Source organism: Schistocerca gregaria, chromosome 2 (genome assembly GCF_023897955.1).
Source record: "Schistocerca gregaria isolate iqSchGreg1 chromosome 2, iqSchGreg1.2, whole genome shotgun sequence".
Classification (NCBI taxonomy): domain Eukaryota; kingdom Metazoa; phylum Arthropoda; class Insecta; order Orthoptera; family Acrididae; genus Schistocerca; species Schistocerca gregaria.
The window spans coordinates 962,542,976-962,569,837 of NC_064921.1; the positions used below are offsets into that span (position 1 = coordinate 962,542,976).

General features: G+C 44.6%; 1 protein-coding gene across 1 annotated transcript in view; it reads left to right on the forward strand.

Annotated features, from left to right (window-relative positions):
• Positions 1-26,862, forward strand: part of LOC126335447 (G-protein coupled receptor Mth-like) — a 682,281-nt gene that overhangs the window by 162,752 nt on the left and 492,667 nt on the right. The window contains exon 2 of the mRNA XM_049998739.1: positions 22,133-22,477. Within this exon, the coding sequence (XP_049854696.1) occupies positions 22,133-22,477 (345 nt within the window). The remainder of the gene's footprint in view (positions 1-22,132; positions 22,478-26,862) is intronic.

The following is a 26,862-nucleotide window of genomic DNA, read 5'->3' on the forward strand; positions in this document are numbered from 1 at the left end:
TCTGAATAACACGATAAATTATCTACATCGTAGAATTTCTGAACTCTTTAACTAATCTATCTGTAGTACAGATTATTGATATTTTGTTTAATCGTTAGTTTAGAGTGTTGTACTGCGTCCATTTTTAGTAACAGTTCGTGGCATGTACTGAAGCGGTGACCTTTTTTTTCATTTTAGTGTGCCAAGTGCCCGCGCGTATTGTGTAATTGGCAATTGTGTATGCCAGCTTGAATCATTATGGTTCACTATGAAAAGTAAGGGGAATGGGATGGTGGAACCTGTTTCTGATGTGTAGCCTATTTCTCCGAGAACAACACTGAAAAGGGCCGAGCTCAATGACTTCATCCGACAAGTAGATCACCTTCAAACAATACTACTCAATGAGATAGACACAAAAACCTGACACTGGTATTGACGCAATGTATGCTAAGAGGATCTGTACGCTACAACTTTCATTCTCATGTCAGCTAAATAACGATGAACCTTTTCTTGCCCAGAAAGAATCCGATTAGCATAATACAACAAAGATGTTGCAGCATCGCATCACTGCACAACGGTAACTCCCGTCCAAGATGTGTATCGATAATTGATATTATACGTGCTGAAAGAGTTGTAACAAAAAGCAGAAAGTTCAGAAAGTTATGGATATGCTTGCTTTCAACATTTATTCCAATAATAAATATTATATCAGCCTTCCGTATAAGTGTTGCGACTAACATTTGTGGAGTAGCAAGGGAAGAATGTGGAATCGGAAACGGGCTAGATGATGATGTAGTTTAAGGTGTCTGGTATGTAAAGCCGTTCGCCTTGGTGGGGCTTCATTGAGAAGATAACGTCTTTGAAAAGTGATTTACATGCAGTACATCGAAATGACATTGTTTTTCGCAGTCTTAATACAGGTGATTGTGTAAGTGCCACGTTTGGAGTCTTTGGCTCGATTCCAGCCCAAGATCAAGATTGTTTTTTCCTTTCTTTTTCGTGAGATCCCCCAAAGGTATAGGTTTTCGTCGATCATCTGATATATAATTGTTTTATCAAGTTGAAAATATAGTTCAGAAAGTTCACCTGAATTTTTACGGAACAAGCGTGCAATTTCTAAACCTGAGGTTGCACTTAAAAATGGAATCACTTGTTAATTGGATTTTAAGCCCACCTGCCTTTTCCGAATGATAAAGTATGAATGGTATGAATCAAAATTAACAGATTAAAAACCTCTGTTTCCAAATATTAATGAAAAAGTTTTTCCTTAAATTTTTTGAAAACTAAATACCACTGTGATAAGATATCCTTCAGACAATGTTCATGATGCAAATTTCCATGACAACAATCACTCTAAAATTTGAAAATCAAATCATAATAAACAAATTTGATTGCATTTATAGTATACTGAATATGATATTTTATCTCTTTATCATTCACTTTGCAAGAACCAAAGACCCCAATTGTACCAGCCTGAGATCATACATTCTCGCCTACCTCACCAGCGTGAAAATCGAAGCCGTTTTAATTTTAATATCTGGTAAACGCATCTCGTCTGCTTTCCGAGGACAATATCACTTGAACGCCTTTAGTATGGGATACTTGACCTACATTGCCATTCAGTCCGTTGTCCGATCCCTATCCTCTGCCCTGCAGCTTACCCTAGTAAGTGAAACATTCTGTATCTAACCTGGCTACTGTCAGAAGTTTCCGTGACTAGGAATTGTGTACAATTCTTCTACGGTGACTTGGTGTAGGCGTACAACAAAGAGAGTAAATATTAGAAAGGTGCGATGTGAAGGAGTTACGGTATGGCGTTCACTGTGAATCCCGTCTGCCTAGGCTGCGATGATGAGAGAGACAACCTGACTTTGTTGACCGTCTCGCGGATCGAAAACTGGTTTATAAAGGAAAGATCCTGCCGATAATGTCCTGCAAATATTCTATGATTCCCCTTCTGGGGCAGCGTTGCAACAAGATAGCACCCAACTCGAAAGAGCTGTGTCCAAAAGTCACAGCCCATTACCAACAACACCTGGTTCGTCCCCGGTGGAGAATGTAGAGCTATCTTACAGGATGCGCCTTCCCAGCACAAAGTGCGAGACGTGGGCTGTTAAAGCCATTTGGGATCAGTTATCACACGGTGTCACCAGAAAGCACTACGAGTCCATGCAGCGATAGCTGGGGCTCTACTTGTAAGAAAGATTAGGGTTTCACTTTCCGTCCACATCAAGGTCATTAGAGACGGAGCAGAAACTCGAATTGTTTTAGGGATGGGGAAGGAAATCGGCCGTGCCTTTGAGAGGAACCATTCCGGCATTTGTCTGCAGCGATGTAGGGATATCACGGAATATCTAAATTCGGATGACAGGACGCGGATTTCAACTTCGTCCTTATGAATGTGGTGCATGCGAAACAGATGGACTAACCTACTTCCATAGGTGAACAGTTTTGATATCAAAGATACCGTCTCCACCATCACAAATATTTGAGTCTACAGTTGCGTAGCACAAGCCACAATACTGAGAGTGGGGGAGGGCACATAATGTAACAATTTTACTTTAGACCAGTAGTTCCTAACCTTCGTTGACTATTACCTCTGAGCGCAATCAGACATTAGCTGGTACTCTCGGCCCCCACCTCTTGTCACCTCTTGCCCTACCCCTTCCCCGACGTTGTCACCAACTTTAGCACCTAACTAAACCGTAGAATGAAAAGCTTTTCTTGGAAAACATTTATATTTTAAATGATGAAAGATGAATGGTACTTAGTTTGTGTGTGTTTGTGTGTGTTTTAGAATGAATGTCGAAGGAATTCGTACTGCATTGATAGTGCTATCCACAACTCCTTCTCAGAAAAGAGAGCTAGCTTTCTATAGTGGGGGTACACACTTGTTGCAAAATATGCTTCCCCTACATTACTCCTCTCCATTGCGGCACTTGCCTGACCAACACCATTTAAAATTAAACAGTTTCAGATGTGGGCACTATTCTTACTGCTCGTAAATCAGTTCATTGTTACACTCCTTACTGGCAGAAATTGGGCGACTTCAGGTTGTTAACACTTTGTGTCTAACCACTCTGATAATAATAATGATAATAAAACTGTGTACAGCGCTATAGTAACTATTATGTAGTAACTGCAGTGTGGTGCTGTTAATTAATTCATTTATCTGTTTCGAAACGACTAATGAAGCAATTTATGAACTACTGCAGGTACTATCAACATCTTGGAGAAGACATTTTCTTGGGCTATTTACTGTTTGTTAAATATGTGTCTCATTTTTTCATCAGCGATGTACGGGGCAAAGCACAACATAGGTGTTTAGTGGATGGACTATGTGAGGAACCTGTAACCTCCACTGAATTAATGGTAGTAATCGAGAAAAAGTAGCTATCGATAACTTATATAATCAATATTACAGTCTTAGAAAACTGTGATAACAGTAATGAGATTTTGAAAATAGTTTAGTTTCGTGACTGAAATAGAATTGAGTCATTTAGCTTTTACCCCTCAGAAAATTATCCCCATGTTGGGAACCACTACTTTAGCTCTTCTTATTCCGTTTGTGTATTATTTCAACTTCATGAACGTTATATTAAATGCACGATGGAGGAATTAGTGCTGTTGAGTAGCTCAGGAAAACTGTCACATGAATGGGAATGGACAATCAAAAGAAAAGCATCAGCCAGGCGGAAGTTCGAGTCCTCCCTCGGGCATGGGTGTGTATGTTTGTCCTTAGCATAATTTAGGTTAAGTAGTGTGTAAGCTTTGGGACTGATGACCTTTGCAGTTAAGTCCCATAAGATTTCACACACATTTTTTTGAAAAGCATCATCAGATCTTACTATTTGACTTGACTGTCACCAAATTTGACTGTACGGAGCAGAAAAATCTACTTTAGGCGAATATGTTCAACTGTACGAGTTGCTTATTTATACCTCGTGCAGGACGTGTAAGTATTTTTGACACCCGTTAGCATGCAGATACCAATACATTCACGATCTCTTTGGACGCACCCCATAAGTCAGTCTACGTCACATGCGGCGATTCTGCACAGTTGCAGATTCTTAAGACGCGAATTGTCCTCTTGGTGTGTCTAAGAATATCCTAGGATCCATGCAGTTTAATGGTGGATATTAATCCTCTTTTCACACTATTAAATTGTTCAAATATTATGGTCTGATATTAAAAATGTGTTTTGGTTTACACTCGAGCGTTAACTTAGTGGATATATTTGATATTCCTAAACCAAAAAGTTCGTTTCCTTTCACTGTAGTACAGAGAAGCGTGTGATAAAGTGTACAGAGACTGAACATCTGTCACCTTCTTTCATCTTCTAGTGCTTGCAGAACAAGCATTGCAATGCATATAAAAAGTCGGAGTAACACTGACAGTGATTTCAATGGGCGAATTGCTAGTCGTTTTGTAATAGAATATAATAAGACAGCTATACTGGACAATCTTCCCACGAATGTTTTAGTACAGAATTCATACAAAGAAGCAACGAAATGTTTAAGCCACAGACATTATCCTTGCAATACAGACCAGACAACATGACGTTAAGACTTTGTAGCATTATAATCCAACCCGTGTAAGCAGAAATTTATGAACAGCTTCCAGCACTGATTACTAACGAAACTGCGTCTCATATCCTGGTGAGATGAACACACTTTGCTTATTATAATGGATGAGCAACGGTGTTATTGGGAGAATGTGATAATCCTGTAAACAAGGCAGCCCTATGATTAGAGCGCTATAATAACGAAGCTCATGTTCTGCAATCTTTGTGCTCTCCAGGTAAGTGCCGCCTTACGATGGGTGTCTATAATAAGGCTGAGCGACAACGGCCAACCAGGGGAAACGTGTTTGCTAATCGGCGCCACATCGACCCAAGGCGTGGGAGGCCCGACACAAGACGAATGGCAATGGCTACCCACAGGTTTTCCGGCATAAGAGGTGAACTTTACGTTGGTCTGCGTCTATTACGTCGGTCTAAAATAGATACTTGGAAGTTAGAAACATCTAAAAGCTATGGTAAAATAATGGGGAAGGACTGGTAGCTATTTATAGTGTATAAAATACCCCGGAACAGATGTTACGCTTGATGAATCTTGACATTATGTCTTATTTGGCGACATGTTTACGTTGTCGTAGCTAAATGGCTGAGTACTGCGTTCGTCTTAAATAGTAAGAGGTTTCAATACCCAGCAGCACAAATCACGTATAAAAACTAGCTCAACAACTTCAGGGGAGAAACTTAGCGGCTGGCCATCAATCCAGCACAATGTTGCGCTCCACAAACGGATAGCCCGTGGAGGTGCTCCTCCTACAACCAATGCTGGCGTCACAACGGCAGTTACAATTATTACCCTATTTGTGAAATCATAGCTGCATAGTGTCGCGGTTTTGACGAATTACAGACAATTAACTAGAGAAGAAAAGTTCTCCACCATTTTCACCAAAAAGTTCTATTATCGGGTTGCTGTTTCCATCGTCTACTCCCGCATTCTGCCCTTCGTGTCTGTCAAAAGAAACGAAAAACTACGGAAGTGCGAGGCAATTTATAAGCTTTATCTTCAACCACCACACTGAAAGAGGGTAGAACGTCCCACATGCTTCGGTGCTAGGCCACTAGTGCAGTGGCATTCGACCCAGAGGTAACCCGTTCGAATCGCAGCAGAGGCAGAAATCATCATCACATAGAATTTAACCACAACGAGAACGATACATCCTGTCACACAAGTCGCGTTTACCAGTTTGTGCACCACTACATGGGGAATATTCCAGTTCTCTCCGTAATATTTCATAGACTGACGACATCATGCAATATTACGCTCAAAGCGTTGTTTAGTGGTATCCGAAACGTCTTTTTTCCGTCTGCTTTCGTGCAAAACAAATTCAGCACTAAACTTCACAAGTTCAAGTGGCATTGATCAGTACCAAATAGACACAGTTTAAACTACAAATTAATAGTTCGCGACGGAAGTGTCTACTTGGTACTGATGAATACGACTTGAACGTGTGAAGTTAAGTGCTGCATCTTTTTTTTTTTTTTTGCCTACTAGACATAAGGAGACTTTTCAAATGCCGTATTTGAAAGATTTGCTGCTTTACTCATATTGGGAGCTCCCGATATGAGTAAAGCAGCTACTCTTTCAAATGAGGCATCTGAAAAGTCTCTTGGTGTCTAACAGCTAACTGTGTCGTGTGACTCATTCTTTACAGATGGGATGGTTGGGACGTCGTCAGATGCACTATGAGCGATTTGTGGCAGCAGGACCATCAGATACCGTATTCACGAAATCTATTCCAGTCCCTACTCGTGGCTCAGGTCCACTTACTGGGGCATCCTGGGCGATTATCCGTTGCTAGCTCATTAACCAAAAAGGTTTCCTGAGATACGTTGGCTCCAGACCTGCTCATTTTCCCCACAAACTGCGGATCACTCGTACATACACTAGAGCTATCCTAACTCTCATCTTCCACTAGCTGCACGCCCGTATACTACTTTGCACGCCGCTCATACGTACTTTGGAGATACTCGATATATTCGGAAACCCAGTCAGCATAGCCTAAATCTGGAGTTCTCCGAGGTTCACGACAAAATGGGGATGCAGGCGTCAGCTTACTGCATTTGTGCCTGTCACTGCTAATTAGATGAGAATGTGTATCTTGACACAAAAATTGTCAGACTATGCAGAGCAGAGATGTTACTTCATAAACATTTCACAAATACATTCAGCAAATAATGCAAAGTTGGAAAGCAAGACGCTTTGACAAGGATTCCTACACTTTTGCAAGACATGTGCATGTGGGGAGATGCACTACGTGATCAAAAGTATCCGGACACCCCAAAAACAGTTTTCCATACTAGGCGCATTGTGCTGCAATCTACTGCCAGGTGCTTCACATCAGTGACCTCAGTAGTCATTAGACATTCTAAACTCAGATTGGAATGTATATCGCAGAGACAGGCTGGACAGCGAAGCGGGAGGCATGTTTATAGTGATAAGAAGTGCAATAGTATCGAAGGAAATTGACGGAGATCCGAAATGTGAAATAATTTGGGTGAAGGTCACGGTTAAAGCAGGCTCAGACATGGTAATTGGATGTCTCTATAGGCCCCCGGGCTCAGCAGCTGTTGTGGCTGAGCACCTGAAGGATAATTTGAAAAATGTTTCGAGTAGATTTCCCCACCATCTTATAGTTCTGAATGGAGATTTTAATTTGCCGGATATAGACTGGGAGACTCAAACGTTCATCACGGGTGGCAGGGACAAAGAATCCAGTGAAATTTTTTAAAGTGCTTTATCTGAAAACTACCTTGAGCAGTTAAACAGAGAACTCGTGGCGATAACATGTTAGACCTTCTGGTGACAAACAGACCCGAACTATTTGAAACAGTTAACGCAGAACAGGGAATCAGCATTCATAAAGCAGTTACTGCATCGATGATTTCAGCCGTAAATAGAAATATTGAAAAAGGTAGGAATATTTTTCCGTTTAGCAAAAGTGACAAAAAGCAGATTTCAGAGTAGCTGATGGCTCAACACAAAAGTTTTGTCTCAAGTACAGATAGTGTTGAGGATCAGTGGACAAAGTTCAAAACCATCGTACAATATGTGTTAGATGAGTATGTGCCAAGCAAGATCGTAAGAGATGGACAAGAGCCACCGTGGTACGACAACCGAGTTAGAAAACTGCTCCGGAAGCAAAGGGAACTTCACAGCAAACATAAACATAGCCAAAGCCTTGCAGACAAAAATTACGCGAAGCGAAATGTAGTGTGAGGAGGGCTATGCGAGAGGCGTTCAATGAATTCGAAAGTAAAGTTCTATGTACTGACTTGGCAGAAAATCCTAAGAAATTTTGGTCTTATGTCAAAGCGGTAGGTGGATCAAAACAAAATGTCCAGACACTCTGTGACCAAAATGGTACTGAAACAGAGGATGACAGACTAAAGGCCGAAATACTAATTGTCTTTTTACAAAGCTGTTTCACAGAGGAAGACTGCATTGTAGTTCCTTCTCTAGATTGTCGCACAAATGACAGAATGGTAGATATCGAAATAGACGACAGAGGGATAGAGAAACAATAAAAATCGCTCAAGAGAGGTAAAGCCGCTGGACCTGATGGGATACCAGTTCGATTTTACACAGAGTACGCGAAGGAACTTGCCCCCCTTCTTGCATCGGTGTATTGTGGGGTCTAGAAAAACGTAGCGTTCCAAAGGATTGGAAAAGAGCACAGGTTATCCTCGTTTTCAAGAAGGGACGTCGAACAGATGTACAGAACTGTAGACCTATATCTCTAACGTCTATCAGTTGTAGAATTTTGGAACACGTATTATGTTTGAGTATAATGACTTTTCTGGAGACTAGAAATCTACTCTGTAGGAATCAGCATGGGTGTCGAAAAAGACGATCGTGTGAAACCCATCTCGCGCTTTTCGTCCACAAGACTCAGAGGGCCATAGACACGGGTTCCCAGGTAGATGCCGTGTTTCTTGACTTCCGCAAGGTTCAAATGGCTCTGAGCACTATGGGACTTAACATCTATGGTCATCAGTCCCCTAGAACTTAGAACTACTTAAACCTAACTAATCTAAGGACAGCACACAACACCCAGTCATCACGAGGCAGAGAAAATCGCTGACCCCGCCGGGAATAGAACCCGGGAACACGGGCGCGGGAAGCGAGAACGCTACCGCACGACCACTTTTTTTGTGTTTTTAGAATGGTCAGGGCGTGGTAGCAGTGGGGTCTGTTCACGGCACTGCCAGTGCGTCGAGGCCCAAACCCCTCCCACCCCTTTTTTCATGTCCCCTGTTTGGTCATAGCACTAAGTGTGCAGAAGTCTCAACTCAAAATTCCCATTTCCGATGCAAGAAAGACAAAGAAACCTCTTCTCTGAGTAGAAACTGATCTCTGATTAAAAAAAGAAGTTCCGGAAACAAGGTAATAGTAAATAATAATAAGAAACCAAGTGACTTTTAATTTTCTTGTGTTCGTTCTCGTTCAAGGTGTTGTAGTGGTTTCACATATTTGACCAACACCCATTCTTTCAAAAATGATCTTCAGTATGTTGCCGTAGTGCTTCTTGTGGTTGCGATACGTGCTGAGTTTTGCATATTCACAGTTCGTGTAAACGCGGAATTCTATCTCGTTGTCCGACCCAAGGGTGTGGATGACGTAACTGACATATTTTCCCAGTAACCAGCTAATGGCGTAGGATTTTAATTTCGGAAAGTATGTCATGTCTGGTCTCAGGAGGAGCGATGGCGTTATATATTCCGTAGAGGATCTGGTGAGAAAGGCGTTTTGTTGCCTGATCCAATTCCAGTTTTGCACATTGCTCCACAGGTGTATCTGTGGCGGAGTGTATCCACCAGATTGCATTTTCCACAAAGGTGTGTCTGGTTTAAACCGATCCCATATAGTCTCTCGCTGGTGCTGATGACATTATTAACTGTTTTGTACCATGCAGAAATAGCGTCTGTAGATAGCCCGGCAAAGTTTATGTTCCGCCATACAGCTTTCCAGTCACAATTTGGGAATTTCGTTTCAATTTTGTTTCTACCCTCATTCAACTTCCTTTCAAGTATGATGTCGCGCGCTGTGATACATGTGTTGCTTCTGATTTCGTCACTGAGATAACTTGCTTCTAGGAAAAAGTTCCTCACTTACTGCATACGGGCATTAATCCTTCGCACATCACTCGGTGCTTGCAGGCTATGGGGTGTCACCGCCTCAAACAGCTTTGCGGTTATACATTGTGGAAGTTCTCTGAGTATATGGAAAGTCCGTTTTAGGAACAGAGCAGACGCTTTATTGCGAATATCCACCAAACCGAGGCCCCCGTTTCTGACATCCAGTATAACGGTAGTCGCACCAACCCTGAATATGTCTCCTCGCCATAAATAATTGGTAACAGTGGACATGATCCCTTTCGCTACTAGTTTAGGGATTGGAAATACCTGCGCAGTGAAATACGCTTTAGACAAAACGCAGGAGTTGATGAATCTAACTTTTTGCACCAGGCTCATAGTTCGATGAATGTTCTCCATTACAGTACCCTGAACTTTCCTCCAAGTTTCCGTCCAGTTAAAAGCAGCCATCCTCATCGGACATGCCATTAAGGTTATTCCCAAAGTTTTATGTTTGTTGTCTTGTTTTGCCCATGCCAGTCGAAGGTGATTTAGGCCCCGTAGATTCAATATTTGACTTTTGTTTTCATTTGCTGTCGCTCCCGACACTAAACAATACCTTCGGATTTCTCTTTCCAGTGTAACTGTCTCCTCCTTATTCCTTATTACCAGGTCCACGTCATCAGCATAAGCTCGTATGACAGTTTTCTCACCACTCAATGTTATGTCTGTTAATCTTGCGTGGACAGTGCGGAGGAAGGGCACGAGCTGCGGACACTTCCGCAAGGCGTACGATACAGTTCCCCACAGTCGTTTGATGAACCAAGTAAGAGCATATGAACTATCAGACCAATTGTGTGATTGGATTGAAGAGTTCCTAGATAACAGAACGCATTCTCAATGGAGAGAAGTCTTCCGAAGTAAGTGTAATTTCAGGTATGCCGTAAGGGAGTGTCGTAGGACCGTTGCTATTCACATTATACATAAATGACCTTGTGGAGGACATCGGAAGTTCACTGAGGCTTTTTTGCGGATGACGCTGGGGTGTATCGAGAGGTTGCAACAATGGAAAATTGTACTGAAATGCAGGAGGATCTGCAGCGAATTGACGCATGGTGCACGGAATGGCAATTGAATCTCAATGTAGACAAGTGTAATGTGATGCGAATACATAGAAAGATAGGTCCCTTATCATTTAGCTACGAAATAGCAGGCCAGCAACTGGAAGCAGTTAATTCCATAAATTATCTGGGAGTACGCATTAGGAGTGATTTAAAATGGAAAGATCATATAAAGTTGATCGTCGGTAAAGCAGACGTTGCGTGGAGTGACGAATCTCGGTACACAATGTGGCAGGGTGTGGGTATGGCGAATGCTCGGTGAACGTCATCTGCCAGCGTGTGTAGTGCCAACAGTAACATTCGGAGGCAATGGTGTTGTTATGTGGTCGTGTTTTGCATGGAGGGGGCTTGCACCTCTTGTTGTTTTGGGCGACACTATCACAACAAAAACCTAACTGAGCTAAGGACATCACACACATACATGCCCGAGGCAGGATTCGAATCTGCGACCGTAGTGGTCGCGCGGTTCCAGACTGAAGCTCCTAGAACCGCTCGGCCACTCCGGCCGGCTTATCACAGCACAGGCCTACACTGATGTTATAAATACCTTCTTGCTTCCCACTGCTGAAGAGCAATTCGGGGCTGAAGATTACATCTTTCAACACGATCGAGCACTTATTCATAATGCATATCGTGTGGCGCAGTGGTTACACGGCAATAACATCCCTATAATGGACTGACCTGCACAGAGTTCTGTCCTGAATCCTATAGAACACCTTTGGGATGTTTTCGAACGTCTACTTCCCCCCAGGCCTCACCAACCGACATCGATACCTGTCCTCATTGTAGCACTCCGTGAAGAATGCGCTGCCATTCCCCAAGAAACCTTCCAGCACCTGCGACAGTGGAAGCTATAATCAAGGCTAAGGGTGAGCGAACACCATACAGAATTCCAGCATTACCGATGGAGAGCACTACGAACTTGTGAGTCATTTTCAGCCAGGTGTTCGGATACTTTTGACAACAAAGTGTATGTAGATTCTGAAGGACAACTAGACATTGATCATGAATACTGCACGACGTGCGCTAATACTGTTAAACTGAGGTAAAAGCCACCAGTTCTAAGAACATCCTTTTTTGATAATGCCTCTTTTCTTCATACTGACACAGAGCTCAAGGAGGTTATCTACAGATTTCAGCGCTAAATGCCGCTAAATAGTCAGCTGGGGGAAGAAAAGTATGGTAACACCAAAAACGCAACACACTACCATGCCTACTACGATATAGGAAAACCGTTGGCATTCAAACCAGTTTTCCTCGGCTCGGAATGGATAATTACAGATCATGTATGGTTTTCAGGGGAATCTTTACCATTCTTCCTGCAAGATGGTACTAATTTCAGATAACGATGAAGAAGGTGGGTAGCGATCACCTCCCTTCTCTCCGAAGTAGACAACAAGTGCTCAATAATATTGAGAGCTGGTGATTTGTGGTGGCCGGAGAATATGTGATAATTCATGGTCTACTTATAGAACCAGTCCTGCCGGATGCGAGTTGTGTGAGCAGTGGTCTGTCGTCTTGGAGAACAGAATCACCATTGGCTTGCTGATCAGCCAAAACTGTCCCGTAATCATTGGCAACATTGCGACCTTGTAAAGTAACCATGGGGTCCACGGAACACCACGATACGGCTGCCCACATCATCATCGAAGCTCCGCCATGTTTCATTCTTGGTGTGTAAAATCGGACAGATATTAGAAACAGTGCCCAAGAATATTCATCCGACTTTCTTCCATTGAGCCATAGTCCAGGTTTTATACCTTTGGCACCACATTTTCCAGTAACGGGCATTTGTGTCACTGATGAGTGGATTTGGAATTCCAGGCGCCGTGCAATTCCCAGCTCATCTAGCTGTCTTCTTGTGGTATTGGAGCTGGCACGGTTTGCGAGTGCGACGTTCAGCCCTGTAGTGACTTTTGCAGCTGTCGTCCCTTGTTTTCCGTCACAGTCCTCTTCAGTGCCAGCCTGTCACGATCACTCAACACGCACTTTCGCCCGCTTTGGGACTCAGAGAATGATGACTTTCCGCTTTCCCCTTATGCAGTATAACGCTTCGGTACGGTAAGCCTTGATACAGTAAATACTCCGGATATCTTTGTTACGGAAGCATCAGCCATACGAACACCGACAATTTGCCCACGTTCGAACACTTATGTCCCACATAATGCACCCACGAGTACACAGAGCACTGTCCTGACAGCTGCTGACACTTACAACGTATTGAGACCAAGGCACAGCTACCATTTCTGCCCAAATACAACAAAGCAACCTGCAGGCTTGACGACCATATTTTTGCGCAATCTTTGTAGATACAATGTCCACGGAGTGCATGGCCGAACACCTCAGATGACGGCTCCATCTATATCCAGACCTCACGACAAGGTGCCCGTTATTCAAGATATTCAGAGAGAGTACCGCTTTATGCACGAGTCCTCATCTATCTGGCACAAGAGATTCGGCTCAGTTGTGCAGTCTGCCCTCTCTGACTCGGCCAGCTACATTGGACATGCTGTGTAAACTTTTTATGTAATTTATATATGTATAGACTACTGAATATTGTTTTTCAAGATATTTCCCCCCTTCTGACGTGTCCTTGAGAAACCCTACTCTATTGCTGAGCAACACTGACTGTTGGTTAGCCCTCTACTGCGCGTATGAACAGTGCCGCCAAACAAAACTTTAACGTTAGTGAAATGCTGAATTTGAAATAATGAAAATAAACCGAATTAAATTCCAAAAGAAACTAATTGCGTACTCAATGAAAACTATGTATCTGAAACTCACTGCCGGCCACTGTGGCCAGCGGTTCTGGACGCGTCAGTCCGGAACCGCGCTGCTGCTACGCTCGAAGGTTCGACTGCTGCCTCGAGCATGGATGAGTGTGATGCCCTTAGGTTAGTTAGGTTTAAGTTGTTCTAAGTCCAGGGGAGTGACGACCTCAGATTTTTAGTCCCATAGTGCTCAGAGCCATTTGAACCATTTGAAACTCACTACTGAAGTACGTTATGAAAATTACGCAATATGAAGTGGAATATCTGACTACAAATATCCACAAAATAAAGTACTGCTCAATGCACAGGAACATTCACTGTTCGTTGCAAATTAATCTCGTTACTTAGCACAACATCTGAAAATTCTGACTACGCGCTATTTGCTCACAAGAATGCAAACTGAGATCAGCCCTGAAAGAAAACTAACTTACCTCTTGCTCAGCCTGCTGTTTTGTGTCTTGAGTAATGACGTCCTCGAAAGCAAAATGACCCCAGTAAATGCAGTAGCTAAGAAAAGATAATTTACTCACTACTAAATTTTTCTTTGCTTGTCAGAAACAATTTGTGGTTGCGTATGGCGTAAGGTGCAATGCACACACAACAAGGTCTTTATGACTCTACTAGCAATATGGAACAGGGTTTTACTTTAAAGAAAAGCGTTCTTGAAAAGATTAACCTCTGATTACTGTTAAAAGAAAGACTCAAAGTTACGAAATTCAGTCATTTAAAAATTACAGATATTTAAACCAACTGCACTATTTATGACATAACAAAAACAACGAGAGTAAATTATCACTAATCATGAATATTATTAGTATCTAAGGGACAAACATTTTCTTCAATGAATAGTTCTGATGAACAAACACTTCATTAAGTTACCTTACATTAGGGAAGTGGAATGCACTCCACGACTGTGATATAATTATCAAAATGGTAAAAAAGCAGTAATCAGTTGTCGTTTCCGTTCTAGCTTGATTACAGCAGATCCAGATTACGGCTAGTAACTAGTCATTGTCAGTGCTAACAATACAAGGGGTACATAGTCTGTACCGCTTGTACATTAAATTACACACCAGTATTTCGGAGTTGATAAACATGCCGTAGTAAGTCTACACCTGCTGTTCAGGTTCTTGTCACAGTTCATTAAAGACTATTGTGTGTGGAGGTAGGCTTTGCAGAGAAAACATCGGTTGGCTGTGTGGCGCCCTCTATATGAACTACCGTAATACATAACCTCCATAACAAAGCAGTTATGGTATCTAACGAAATTTACAAGCTGCACAGGAATAAAATAAAATACAAGTAATTTTAAGAATTAACATCGAAAGATACAAAAATACCAGATTTACTCCTTTGAGCTAATTATTTTGTTAATGTTTAAAAGCATAGGTAAAATGAGATCCTTCAAAATTAAAAAAAAAAATTTATTAGAGACCTCAATTGCTTTATTATGAAGGTTATGTATTACGTAGTTCATACAGAGGGTGCCACACAGCCAGCCGATATGTTCTCTGCAAAGCCTACCTCTTTTACTCAGTAGTCTTTAATGAACTGCGACAAGAACCTGAACAAGAGGTGTAGACGTACTAGAGTATGTATATCAACTCCGAAAAAGTGGTGTGTAGTTTAATGTACAAGCGGTATGGGCTACGTCATCTGTTGTAATTTTTGTTTACTGTGATATGTCAACGTATTTCTTGTATTCTTTGGATTGATAAGGATAGTTACTAGTCGAAAACTGGATATGTTGTAATAAAGAGAGAACGTAAACTACAACTAATTGCTGCTTTTTACCATTTTGAAACATTTCATTCAGATTCGAATCCTGCCTCGGGCATGGATGTGTGTGATGTCCTTAGGTTAGATAATTTAAGTAGTTCTAAGTTCTATGGGACTGATGACCTCACATGTTAAGTTGAAAGAAGATTCCTGTTAATGAAGTAAAAGATCCACGCAGTGGACACCAAATGAAAAAGCTACTCCTTATGTTTCCGATCTAGACTGCCATAAAAATGCGAAGGAACTGTTAATCAGAATTCAGGGAGAAGCTGTAGTCTAATTCACAATCGATTTATTGATCTTAAACAAGACAAGACAACAAAATTATTAAAGAAATATTATACAAAAAATATTTATTTAACAAAAGCCTTTCTAAAATGGGATCTATGGTGGACAAAGTGATCTGCTTGGGATCGACACACGACATTAACCAGAACACTACTCGCTCTATCTCAGTTCATACACGTGAATCCAGGTTATGGCATCAAACTACGCCACCACCAAGCATCTATATTCTACCATACAATAAAAAGGAAAAATATGGTTCGAAAGAACAGGGTGCTGAGAAATAGATATTATAGCCCTGCGTCACAGCAGCGAATACTTTACCATCCTACTGGTCAAGGTGGCACACTACGATGCGTTCGGCGACTGAAGTCATGGACGGCGGCAGTCTGTTATTAAATGCGCGTTCCCGAAAAATGCAAGTACGCGGTCTCGCGCTCAGTTAATTTAGAATGCAGGTACTTCCCTAAGAGCCTCTGAAACCCCGGTGGATTCCAGTGTGCAGGAGGACCCGTTTGCTGGTCCGCCAAACCAATTTGACTCCGTGCCACGACTGTGCGTGCCGGAATACGTCAAATGTTTAGACGGCCGACTCAAGACAAATAAGTACACCCCACACGTCACTTGTTGTGACCGTGATGATATAAGCAGTACCTCTGACGGTTCAGAAGGTGACTGGCACAGGCTCTAAGTCGCACCCTATCAAAGGACACAAGTCTCACCGTTTAGGTAGAGACGAGCAGTTCTTTACTAGCGAAGCGCCAGTGCAAGAGACTTGTACCAGAGTGCCGATCTCCCTTTCTCCCCGTTTCCTCATCAGCTCAGTTCCAAAAGCACATTTCTCTTTTTTGTCTTCCCTTATTTTCACACAAGCCAATCACGAGCTGGAGCCCGGCATTCTAAGCTTGGAGAATGTTCTTTGCACTGCAGACCGATTTGACCAATCAGAGACTTAAAGTTAATCGGCAGAAAACGGGAAAAAATATTCCGCTTTGTGGCCTCTTTCCCACACGTTTGCCATGACTTTTGCTAACACAATACAGGGTGGAAGCACAGCCCTCCATAAACAGCTTGTTATCTCCCCTGTTGCGTCCATTTCAAAGATTGCAAAGAATGGCCAGAAACTCGCATTGACAAAACATGATTTGAAACAGAGTCAGTACGTCTGGGCCCCAGTCTCCCTGTCCCAAGGAAATTTGCAGGAACGTTTACATTTCTTTTGGCGGCTTGCTCGCTAACAAGGCCTACAATGCGCTGTCGGCGACTTTTCGGCGCTAGGCGGTATATCTGGACGTCTGGCGCCAAAGCTAATGTGTTTTGCACAAAGTGACCACTGCACACGGCCATCTGGAAATGTCTCTTCATCGTTCCCTAGTGAAAACGTGCTTTGGCGCCCCACCAACACTGTGCTTTTACTCCAGTCGTTTAAGTCGGCACCCTGTTCCTTTGAACACAAGTAAAGCTTACAATATTTCTTTCCCTAGAGCACACAAAAAAGACCATAAACTGCTGCCCACCATTTCATCACAATGTATGAAGTCAAATCGCCGTAGATGGTATTCCCTACACTGAATGGGAAGTGAGAGTACCCAGCAATCTCTCAAAGTCCCATACTGCTCAGAGCCATTTGAAGCATTTTTTTTTCTTAGGCTCCTTCCTATTCACACTCTCGGAAATCGCAACATAAAATGGTTCAAATGGCTTTAAGCCCTACGGGACTTAACTTCTGAGGTCATCAGTCCCCTAGACTTAGAACTACTTAAACCTAACTAACATATTAGTCTGAGGCAGGATTCGAACCTGCGACCGTAGCAGCAGCGCGGTTCTGGACCGAAGCGACTAAAACCGGTTAGCCATAGCAGCTGGCTCGCAACATATTCAGGAACGAACAGCGAAGTATTTGTGACATGCAAGAAAATAAATTTCATTGCTGCTCATTTCTCTCGCAGCAATTACATTAGATTCCTGCCTAACCACAACCTTTGAAATGGCGAAATATTCTATATAAATAAATAAAATCGGGCAAATACTTCTGATAAGAAAGAATATGAATGGCATCTCTGGTTGTTTCATTCGCAGCAGCAGCATCTTTAGGTTTTTAATTTTGCATTGAACGCTGCAGCATATAATTCTGATATGAATAGAGAAGACCCAGAGTGTGTTACAAACGTGAAGGTGAAAGAAAAGCGTGCAGCAAGACACGAACATACTTCTGTCGATTGCCCCTATTGCACATCTCTAACCTCATGACCACAGCGATCTTTTGAATCGTGAGTACACCTGTCTCTGTTTCCTCAGCATCTTACGAATTTCATTATTAAACCATGGTAGGTCATTTCTATCCCTTATCCACTTACTAGGCACATAACTCTCCAGACCACGATTTACAGTCTGGTTAAACTCTGCCCATAATTCCTGTACGTCCATCTTCCTGGAAGTATTTGATGTCAGTTCACTGCGTAAGTGAGATGCTAACAAGTACTTATCTGCCCTATGTAGCACAAACACTCTTCTAGCCTTCTTGACTGATTTATTAACTTTCGTAACCATAGTTGCTATAATGACATCATGCTCGCTAATCCTTGTTTCTATACTGACACTGTAGGTAAAGTTCGACATATTCGTAGTTTCAAGGTCTAAGATATTTCCATTGCGTGTGGGGTGTCGAGCTAAGTGCTGAAGAGAGCTTTCAAAAACCGTGTTCAAAAGTCCATCTGTACGCCCCAATGCGCTGACGCATGTTGTTAGGCGTTGTCGGTGGATCACGATAGCAAATATCCTTCAACTTTCCCCACACAAAGAAATCCGGGGACGTCAGATCCGGTGAACGCGTGGGCCATGGTATGGTGCTTTGATGACCAATCCGCCTGTCATGAAATATGCTATTCAATACTGCTTCAACCGCACGCGAGCTATGTGCCGGACATCCACCATGTTGAAAGTACATCGCCATTCTGTCATGCAGTGAAACATCTTGTAGTAACATCGGTAGAACATTACGTACGAAATCAGCAAGCACTGCACCATTTAGATCGCCATCGATAAAATGGGGGCCAGTTATCCTTCCTCTCATAATGCCGCACCAACATTAACCCGGCAAGGTCGCTGATGTTCCACTTGTCGCACCCATCGCGGATTTTCCGTTGCCCAATAGTGCATATTATGCCGGTTTACGTTACCGCTGTTGGTGAACGACGCTTCGTCGCTAAATAGAACGCGTGCAAAAAATCTGTCATCGTCCCGTAATTTCTCTTGTGCCCAGTGGCAGAACTGTACACGACGTTCAAAGTCATCGCCATGCAATTCCTGGTGCACAGAAATATGGTACGGGTGCAATCGATGTTGTAGCATTCTCAACACCGACGTTTTTGATATTCCCGATTCTCGCGCAATTTGTCTGCTACTGATGTGCGGATTAGCCGAGACAGCAGCTAAAACACCTACTTGGGCATCATCATTTGTTGCAGGTCATGGCTGACGTTTCACATGTGGCTGAACACTTCCTGTTTCCTTTAATAACGTAACTATCCGCCGAACGGTCCGGACACTTGGATGATGTCGTCCAGGATACCGAGCAGCATACATAGCACACGCCCGTTGGGCATTTTGATCACAATAGCCATACATCAACACGATGTCGACCTTTTCCGCAATTGGTAAAAGGTCCATTTTAACACGGGTAATGTATCACGAAGCAGATACCGTCCGCGCCGGTGGAATGTTAGGTAATACCACGTACTTACACGTCGAAGCACCATACCATGGCCCGCACATTCACCGGATCTGACGTCCCCGGATGTCTTTCTGTGGGGAAAGTTGAAGGATATTTGCTATCGTGATCCACCTACAACACCTGACAACATGCATCAACGCATTGTCAATGCATGTGCGAACATTACGGAAGGGGAGCTACTCGCTGTTGAGAGGAATGTCGTTACACGTATTGCCAAATGCTTTGAGGTTGACGGACATGATTTTGAGCCGTTATTGCGTTAATGTGGTATTTACAGGTAATCACGCTGTAATTGCATGCGTTCTCAGAAATGATAAGTTCACAAAGGTACATGTATCACATTGGAACAACTGAAACAAGATGTTCAAACGTACCTACATTCTGTATTTTCATTTAAAAACCTACCTGTTACCAACTTTTCGTATAAAATTGTGAGCCATATGTTTGTGACTATTACAGCGCCATCAATCACAAAGCGAAAAAAATGGTCCAAGTAAAACATTCGTATTTCTTTATGTACTACACGAATATGTAATAAAAAAATGGAGGTTCATATTTTTTAAAAACGCAGTTGATATCCGTTTGACCTATGGCAGCGCCATCTGGTTTTCCCCTTCAAGCTAGACAAGTTTCATTCTCTGTAGTCTTTTCGTTTGACGCTTATTTCTTGAGGTATTTGGCCCAGTCATGATCAATGGACCACCGTGTATACTGACACTGTAGATAAGGTTCGACCTATTCGTAGCTACAAGGTCTAAGATATTTCCATTGCGTGTGGGGTGCCGAGATACCTGCTCAAGTGAGCTTTCAGAAAACGTTTTCAAAGGTATTTAGCATGGCTGTACCCATCCCCTCCCCACGCCATGCTCTTCGCCTCGCATATCGCATCCGTCTCCCCTCCCCCACACGGATCCTGTACGACCTAATTCCCTTCCCCAGCCTCCTCCTTTTCCTCGAACGGATACGGATCCTCTACACCTTCCACAAACTCGATCCTCCTCACCCGCTGGTCTCTCCCATCCTCTCCCGTCCCCGTACACTGCCTCACCTGTACTTCCACATCTCACCTGCTCTCCATCTCTCTACTCTGCACACCCTCTCCCAAGGTGGCTTCTGCCAGCTCCCCCTCCCTGATGATGCCCTCCTCCCCTCCATCTACCCCTCCTAATAACTTTGATCCTCCCTCCCTCTTCCTATGTTTTTTCCTTTGGGCACCCTCTCTCCCTTCTCTCCCCCTTCCGTCCCTCCTCCGTTTCTCCCCACTCCTCCCCCGGACTTCCCCTACCCCCATACATCCATTCCTCGTCCCATCTCCTCTGCCATTGGCATCTTGCTCTCCCCTCTTCCCTCCCCCTCTTGACAGGTCCCCAGACTCGCACACATTACATGGACATTCGCGCGCCGGAGATCATTGCCATCCGTTTTCTCGTGTGTGTGCCATTGTGTTTGTATTTAGTGTTCGCCGTCACGCTCCAACGTTCACCTGTGCCGTCGAAATCATCAGTGTTTGTGCTACTCGCCAACGAGTTTCAGTGTTTTTTTCGCCGAGTGTGAACGGCTCCTTGTTTTTGTATTTCTGTGTCTACTGTTTTTGGCCGGTCAATATGTCTATTATGTATCTTATTTATGTTTTCTCATTGTCGACTCTAAGGCTGAAGAGCAGCGTAGGATGCTGCCAGCCTACCTGATGTACAGGTATTAAAATTACAATAAAGTAAAAAAAACTCTCCTCTCCTAAATGAATCCATAGACGTCCCAGTATACAGGGTGTTACAAAAAGGTACAGCCAAACTTTCAGGAAACATTCCTCGCACACAAATAAAGAAAAGATGTTATGTGGACATGTGTCCGTAAACGCTTAATTTCCATGTTAGAGCTCATTTTAGTTTCGTCAGTATGTACTGCACTTCCTCGATTCTGATGATGAAATTGTAAATTTTCACAATCAACATGAGTGGGCTGACGAGAATCCGCACACAATTGTGGAAACACGTCATCAACACAGATTTTCTGTGAAAGTTTGGGCAGGCATTGTTGGTGATGTATTAATTGGACCCCATGTTCTTCCACCTACGCTCAATGGAGCACGTTATCATGATTTCGTACGGGATACTCTACCTGCGCTGCTAGAACATGTGCCTTTAAAAGTACGACACAACATGTGGTTCATGCACGATGGAGCTCCTGCACATTTCAGTCGAAGTGTTCGTACGCTTCTCAACAACAGATTCGGTGACCGATGGATTGGTAGAGGCGGACCAATTCCATGGCCTCCACGCTCTCCTCACCTCAACCCTCTTGACTTTCATTTATGGGGGCATTTGAAGGCTCTTGTCTACGCAACCCCGGTACCAAATGTAGAGACTCTTCGTGCTCGTATTGTGGACGGCTGTGATACAATACGCCATTCTCAAGGGCGGCATCAGCGAATCAGGGATTCCATGCGACAGAGGGTGGATGCATGTATCCTCGCTAACGAAGGACATTTTGAACGTTTCATGTACCAAAGTGAAGTCACGCTGGTACGTTCTGTTGCTGGGTGTTTCCATTCCATGATTAATGTGAACTGAAGTAATAAAATGAGCTCCAACATGGAAAGTAAGCGTTTCCGGACACATGTCCGGATAACATATTTTCCTTCTTTGTGTGTGAGGAATGTTTCCTGAAAGTTTGGTCGTACCTTTTTGTAACACCCTGTATACCCTCTCCCTCCTCGCCACCCATCCTTTTACAAAGCGAAACCTGTAAGCCGCAACAGGTGAGTGTAGCTGAGAGGACGGCCGCAGGTGTGAGAGGAGTGGCGGCCGTGTTGCAGATGGCCAACAAGGAGTGCCTGCCGAGCACGCGGGGGCTGCCGCTGGCGGAGAACCTGAGCCTGCCGCGGGAGGCGCTGTCGGGGGGCGTGGCGCTGGTGGCGGCCGGGCTGACGTGCATCAAGTACCCTCTGCAGCCGGACCGGCTGCCGCACAGCGACGGCCGCCGGCTGGAGCGCGACGACTCGGCGCCGGGCCGCCTCGCGCTCGCCGTGCCCGCTGTCGGAGAGCGGCACGTGCTCGGCCGCTACTGCCTCGAGTTCGTCGACATGCCGCCCAAGATGCAGGGCGTCTACGCCTTCGTCTGCTTTCCCGACACCGTCGACGAGGTCACCCTCAAGCACAAGGTACGCCTTCTAAAAGTATTTCTCTATTACACCAAGACTGAAGATCAAATGAAGCAGAAGGGATGAATAACATTCCATCGGAGCTTCTGAAATCATTGGGGGAAGTAGCAACAATACGACTATTCCCGTTGGACTGTAAAATGTATGGGTCTGGCGGTATACCATCTGACTTTCGGAGAAATACACTACTGGCCATTAAAATTGCTACACCAAGAAGAAATGCAGATGATAAACGTGTAGTCATTGGACAAATATATTATACTAGAACTTATATGTGATTACATTTTCACGCAATTTGGGTGGTACTGACAAATCAGTACCCAGAACAACCAACTCTGGCCGTAATAACGGCCTTGATACGCCTGGGCATTGAGTCAAACAGAGCTTCGATGGCGTGTACAGGTACAGCTTCCCATGCAGCTTCAACACGATACCACAGTTCATCAAGAGTAGTGACTGGCGTATTGTGAAGAGCTAGTTGCTCGGCCACCATTGACCAGACCTTTTCAATTGGTGAGAGATCTGGAAATGTGCTGGCCAGGGCAGCAGTCGGACATTTTCTGTATCCAGAAAGGCCCGTACAGGACCTGCAACATGCGGTCGTGCATTATCCTGCTGAAATATAGAATTTCGCAGGGATCGAATGAAGGGTAGAGTCACGGGTCGTAACACATCTGAAATGTAACGCCCACTGTTCAAAGTGCCGTCAATGCGAACAAGAGGTGACCGAGACGTGTAACCAATGGCACCCCATACCATCACGCTGGGTGATACACCAGTATGGCGTTGACGAATACACGCTTACAATGTGCCTTCACCACGATGTCGCCAAACACGGATGCGACCGTCATGATGCTGTAAACAGAACCTGGGTTCATTCGAAACAATGACGTTTTGCCATTCGTGCACCCAGGTTCGTCGATGAGTACACCATCGCAGGCGCTACTGTCTGTGATGCAGCGTCAAGGGTAACCGCACCCATGGTCTCCGAGATGATTTTCCATGCTGCTGCAAACGTCGTCGAACTGTTCGTGCAGATGGTTGTTGTCTTGCAAACGTCCCCATCTGATGACTCAGGGATCGAGACGTGGCTCCACGATCCGTTACAGCCATGCGGATAAGATGCGTGTCAGCTCGACAGCTGGTGATACGAGGCCGTTGGGATCCAGCACTGCGTTCCGTATTACCCTCCTGAACCCACCGATTCCATATTCTGTCAGTCATTGGATCTTGACCAACGCGAGCAGCAATGTCGCGATATCTTAAACGGCAATCGCATACGCTACTATCCGACCTTTATCAAAGTCGCAAACGTGATGATACGCATTTCTCCTCCTTACACGAGGCATCTCAACAACGTTTCACCAGGCAACGCCAGTGAACTGCTGTTTGTCTATGAGAAATCGGTTGGAAACTTTCCTCATGTCAGCACGTTGTAGGTGTCGCCACCGGCGACAGCCTTGTGTGAATGCTATGAAAAGCTAATCATTTGCATATCACAGCATCTTCTTCCTGTCGTTTAAATTTCACGTCTGTAGCACGTCATCTTCGTGGTGTAGCAATTTTAATGGCGAGTAGTGTGTCATCCACCCTGTTCCAAAAATAGCTGACAAGTGCGACAACAAACGCACAATCGTCTTAACAGCTCATGCACCCAAATTGCTTACAAGAACAATAAACAGAAGAATGGAAAAGAAAACTTAGGACTTGATAGATGACGATCAGTTCGTCTTTAGGAAAGGTAAAGGCACGAAAGAGTAAATTCTGACGTCGCGGTTCATAATGGAAGACATACTAAAGAAAACTCAAGAAACGTTATGGAAAAAGTGTTCAAATCGTTCAAATGGCTCTAAGCACTATGGGACTTAACATCTGAAGTCATCAGTCCCCTAGACTTAGAACTACTGAAACCTAACCAACCGAAGTACATCACAAACATCCATGCCCGAGGCGGGATTCGAACCTGCGACCGTAGCAGCATCGTGGTTCCGGACTGAACCGCCTAGAACCGCTCGGCCACAGCGGCCGGCGTTCGACAGTGTATAATGGTGCAACACGTTCGAAAGCTCAGAAAAATAGGGGTATAAGCCATACGGAGAGAAGGATAAAATACAATATGCACAAAAGACAAGATGGAAAACAAGAGTGGGCGACCAAAAACGAAGTGCTCGGATAAAAAAAAAAAGAATGAAAACAAAGGTGTAAGACAGGGATGTAGTCTTTCCTACCCTACATGAAGATGATATCTGTTCTTTCGGACAGATACCGTCTTCATATAGTTAAGGCTAACCAGCCATTGACGTTCTTCTTCTGTGCTGGATGCATACACATTGCGAACCGCGCGACCGCGATGGCTACAGTCGCAGGTTCGAATCCTGCCTCGGGCATGGATGTGTGTGATGTCCGTAAGTTAGTTAGGTTTAAGTACACTCCTGGAAATTGAAATAAGAACACCGTGAATTCATTGTCCCAGGAAGGGGAAACTTTATTGACACATTCCTGGGGTCAGATACATCACATGATCACACTGACAGAACCACAGGCACATAGACACAGGCAACAGAGCATGCACAATGTCGGCACTAGTACAGTGTATATCCACCTTTCGCAGCAATGCAGGCTGCTATTCTCCCATGGAGACGATCGTAGAGATGCTGGATGTAGTCCTGTGGAACGGCTTGCCATGCCATTTCCACCTGGCGCCTCAGTTGGACCATCGTTCGTGCTGGACGTGCAGACCGCGTGAGACGACGCTTCATCCAGTCCCAAACATGCTCAATGGGGGACAGATCCGGAGATCTTCCTGGCCAGGGTAGTTGACTTACACCTTCTAGAGCAAGTTTGGTGGCACCGGATACATGCGGACGTGCATTGTCCTGTTGGAACAGCAAGTTCCCTTGCCGGTCTAGGAATGGTAGAACGATGGGTTCGATGACGGTTTGGATGTACCGTGCGCTATTCAGTGTCCCCTCGACGATCACCAGAGGTGTACGGCCAGTGTAGGAGATCGCTCCCCACACCATGATGCCGGGTGTTGGCCCTGTGTGCCTCGGTCGTATGCAGTCCTGATTGTGCCGCTCACCTGCACGGCGCCAAACACGCATACGACCATCATTGGCACCAAGGCAGAGGCGACTCTCATCGCTGAAGACGACACGTCTCCATTCGTCTCTCCATTCACGCCTGTCGCGACACCACTGGAGGCGGGCTGCACGATGTTGGGGCGTGAGCGGAAGACGGCCTAACGGTGTGCGGGACCGTAGCCCAGCTTCATGGAGACGGTTGCGAATGGTCCTCGCCGATACCCCAGGAGCAACAGTGTCCCTAATTTGCTGGGAAGTGGCGGTGCGGTCCCCTACGGCACTGCGTAGGATCCTACAGTCTTGGCGTGCATCCGTGCGTCGCTGCGGTCCGGTCCCAGGTCGACGGGCACGTGCACCTTCCGTCGACCACTGGCGACAAAATCGATGTACTGTGGAGACCTCACGACCCACGTGTTGAGCAATTCGGCGGTACGTCCACCCGGCCTCCCGCATGCCCACTATACGCCCTCCTCAAAGTCCGTCAACTGCACATACAGTTCACGTCCACGCTGTCGCGGCATGCTACCAGTGTTAAAGACTGCGATGGAGCTCCGTATGTCACGGCAAACTGGCTGACACTGACGGCGGCGGTGCACAAATGCTGCGCAGCTAGCGCCATTCGACGGCCAACACCGTGGTTCCTGGTGTGTCCGCTGTGCCGTGCGTGTGATCATTGCTTGTACAGCCCTCTCGCAGTGTCCTGAGCAAGTATGGTGGGTCTGACACACCGGATTTCAATGTGTTCTTTTTTCCATTTCCAGGAGTGTAGTTCTACGTTCTACGGGACTTATGACCTCAGAAGTTTGGTCCCTTAATGCTCAGAGCTATTTGAACCATTTTAACCACACGCATTGCCCGAACGCTTACGGGACTCGCTAAGATTGTCTGCCGCGAGTTATGAGTGTAATGGGCAGGGGCACTAAGAATGAAGCGTGTGGGCATTAAATGGGGAACGTGGGTCTCACGGGGAACGCGCAGGGAATTAATGCCTGCAGTCGCACTATTCTCTGTGCCCCCGGTGGCTCAGATGGATAGAGCGTCTGCCATGTAAGCAAGAGATCCTGGGTTCGAATCCCGGTCGGGGTGCACATTTTCAACTGTCGACAGCTTAGGGTTTTGACTTAATTATCATTTCATTCCCTCCCTACTGTCCAATCTGTACATCGAAGAAGCAATGATGGGAATAAAAGAACGGTTCAGGAGTGGAATTAAATTTCAAAGTGAAAGAATATACGATCCGCTGATGACATTGCTATCCAAAATGAAAGTGAAGATGAGTTACAGGGTCTGCTGAATGGAATG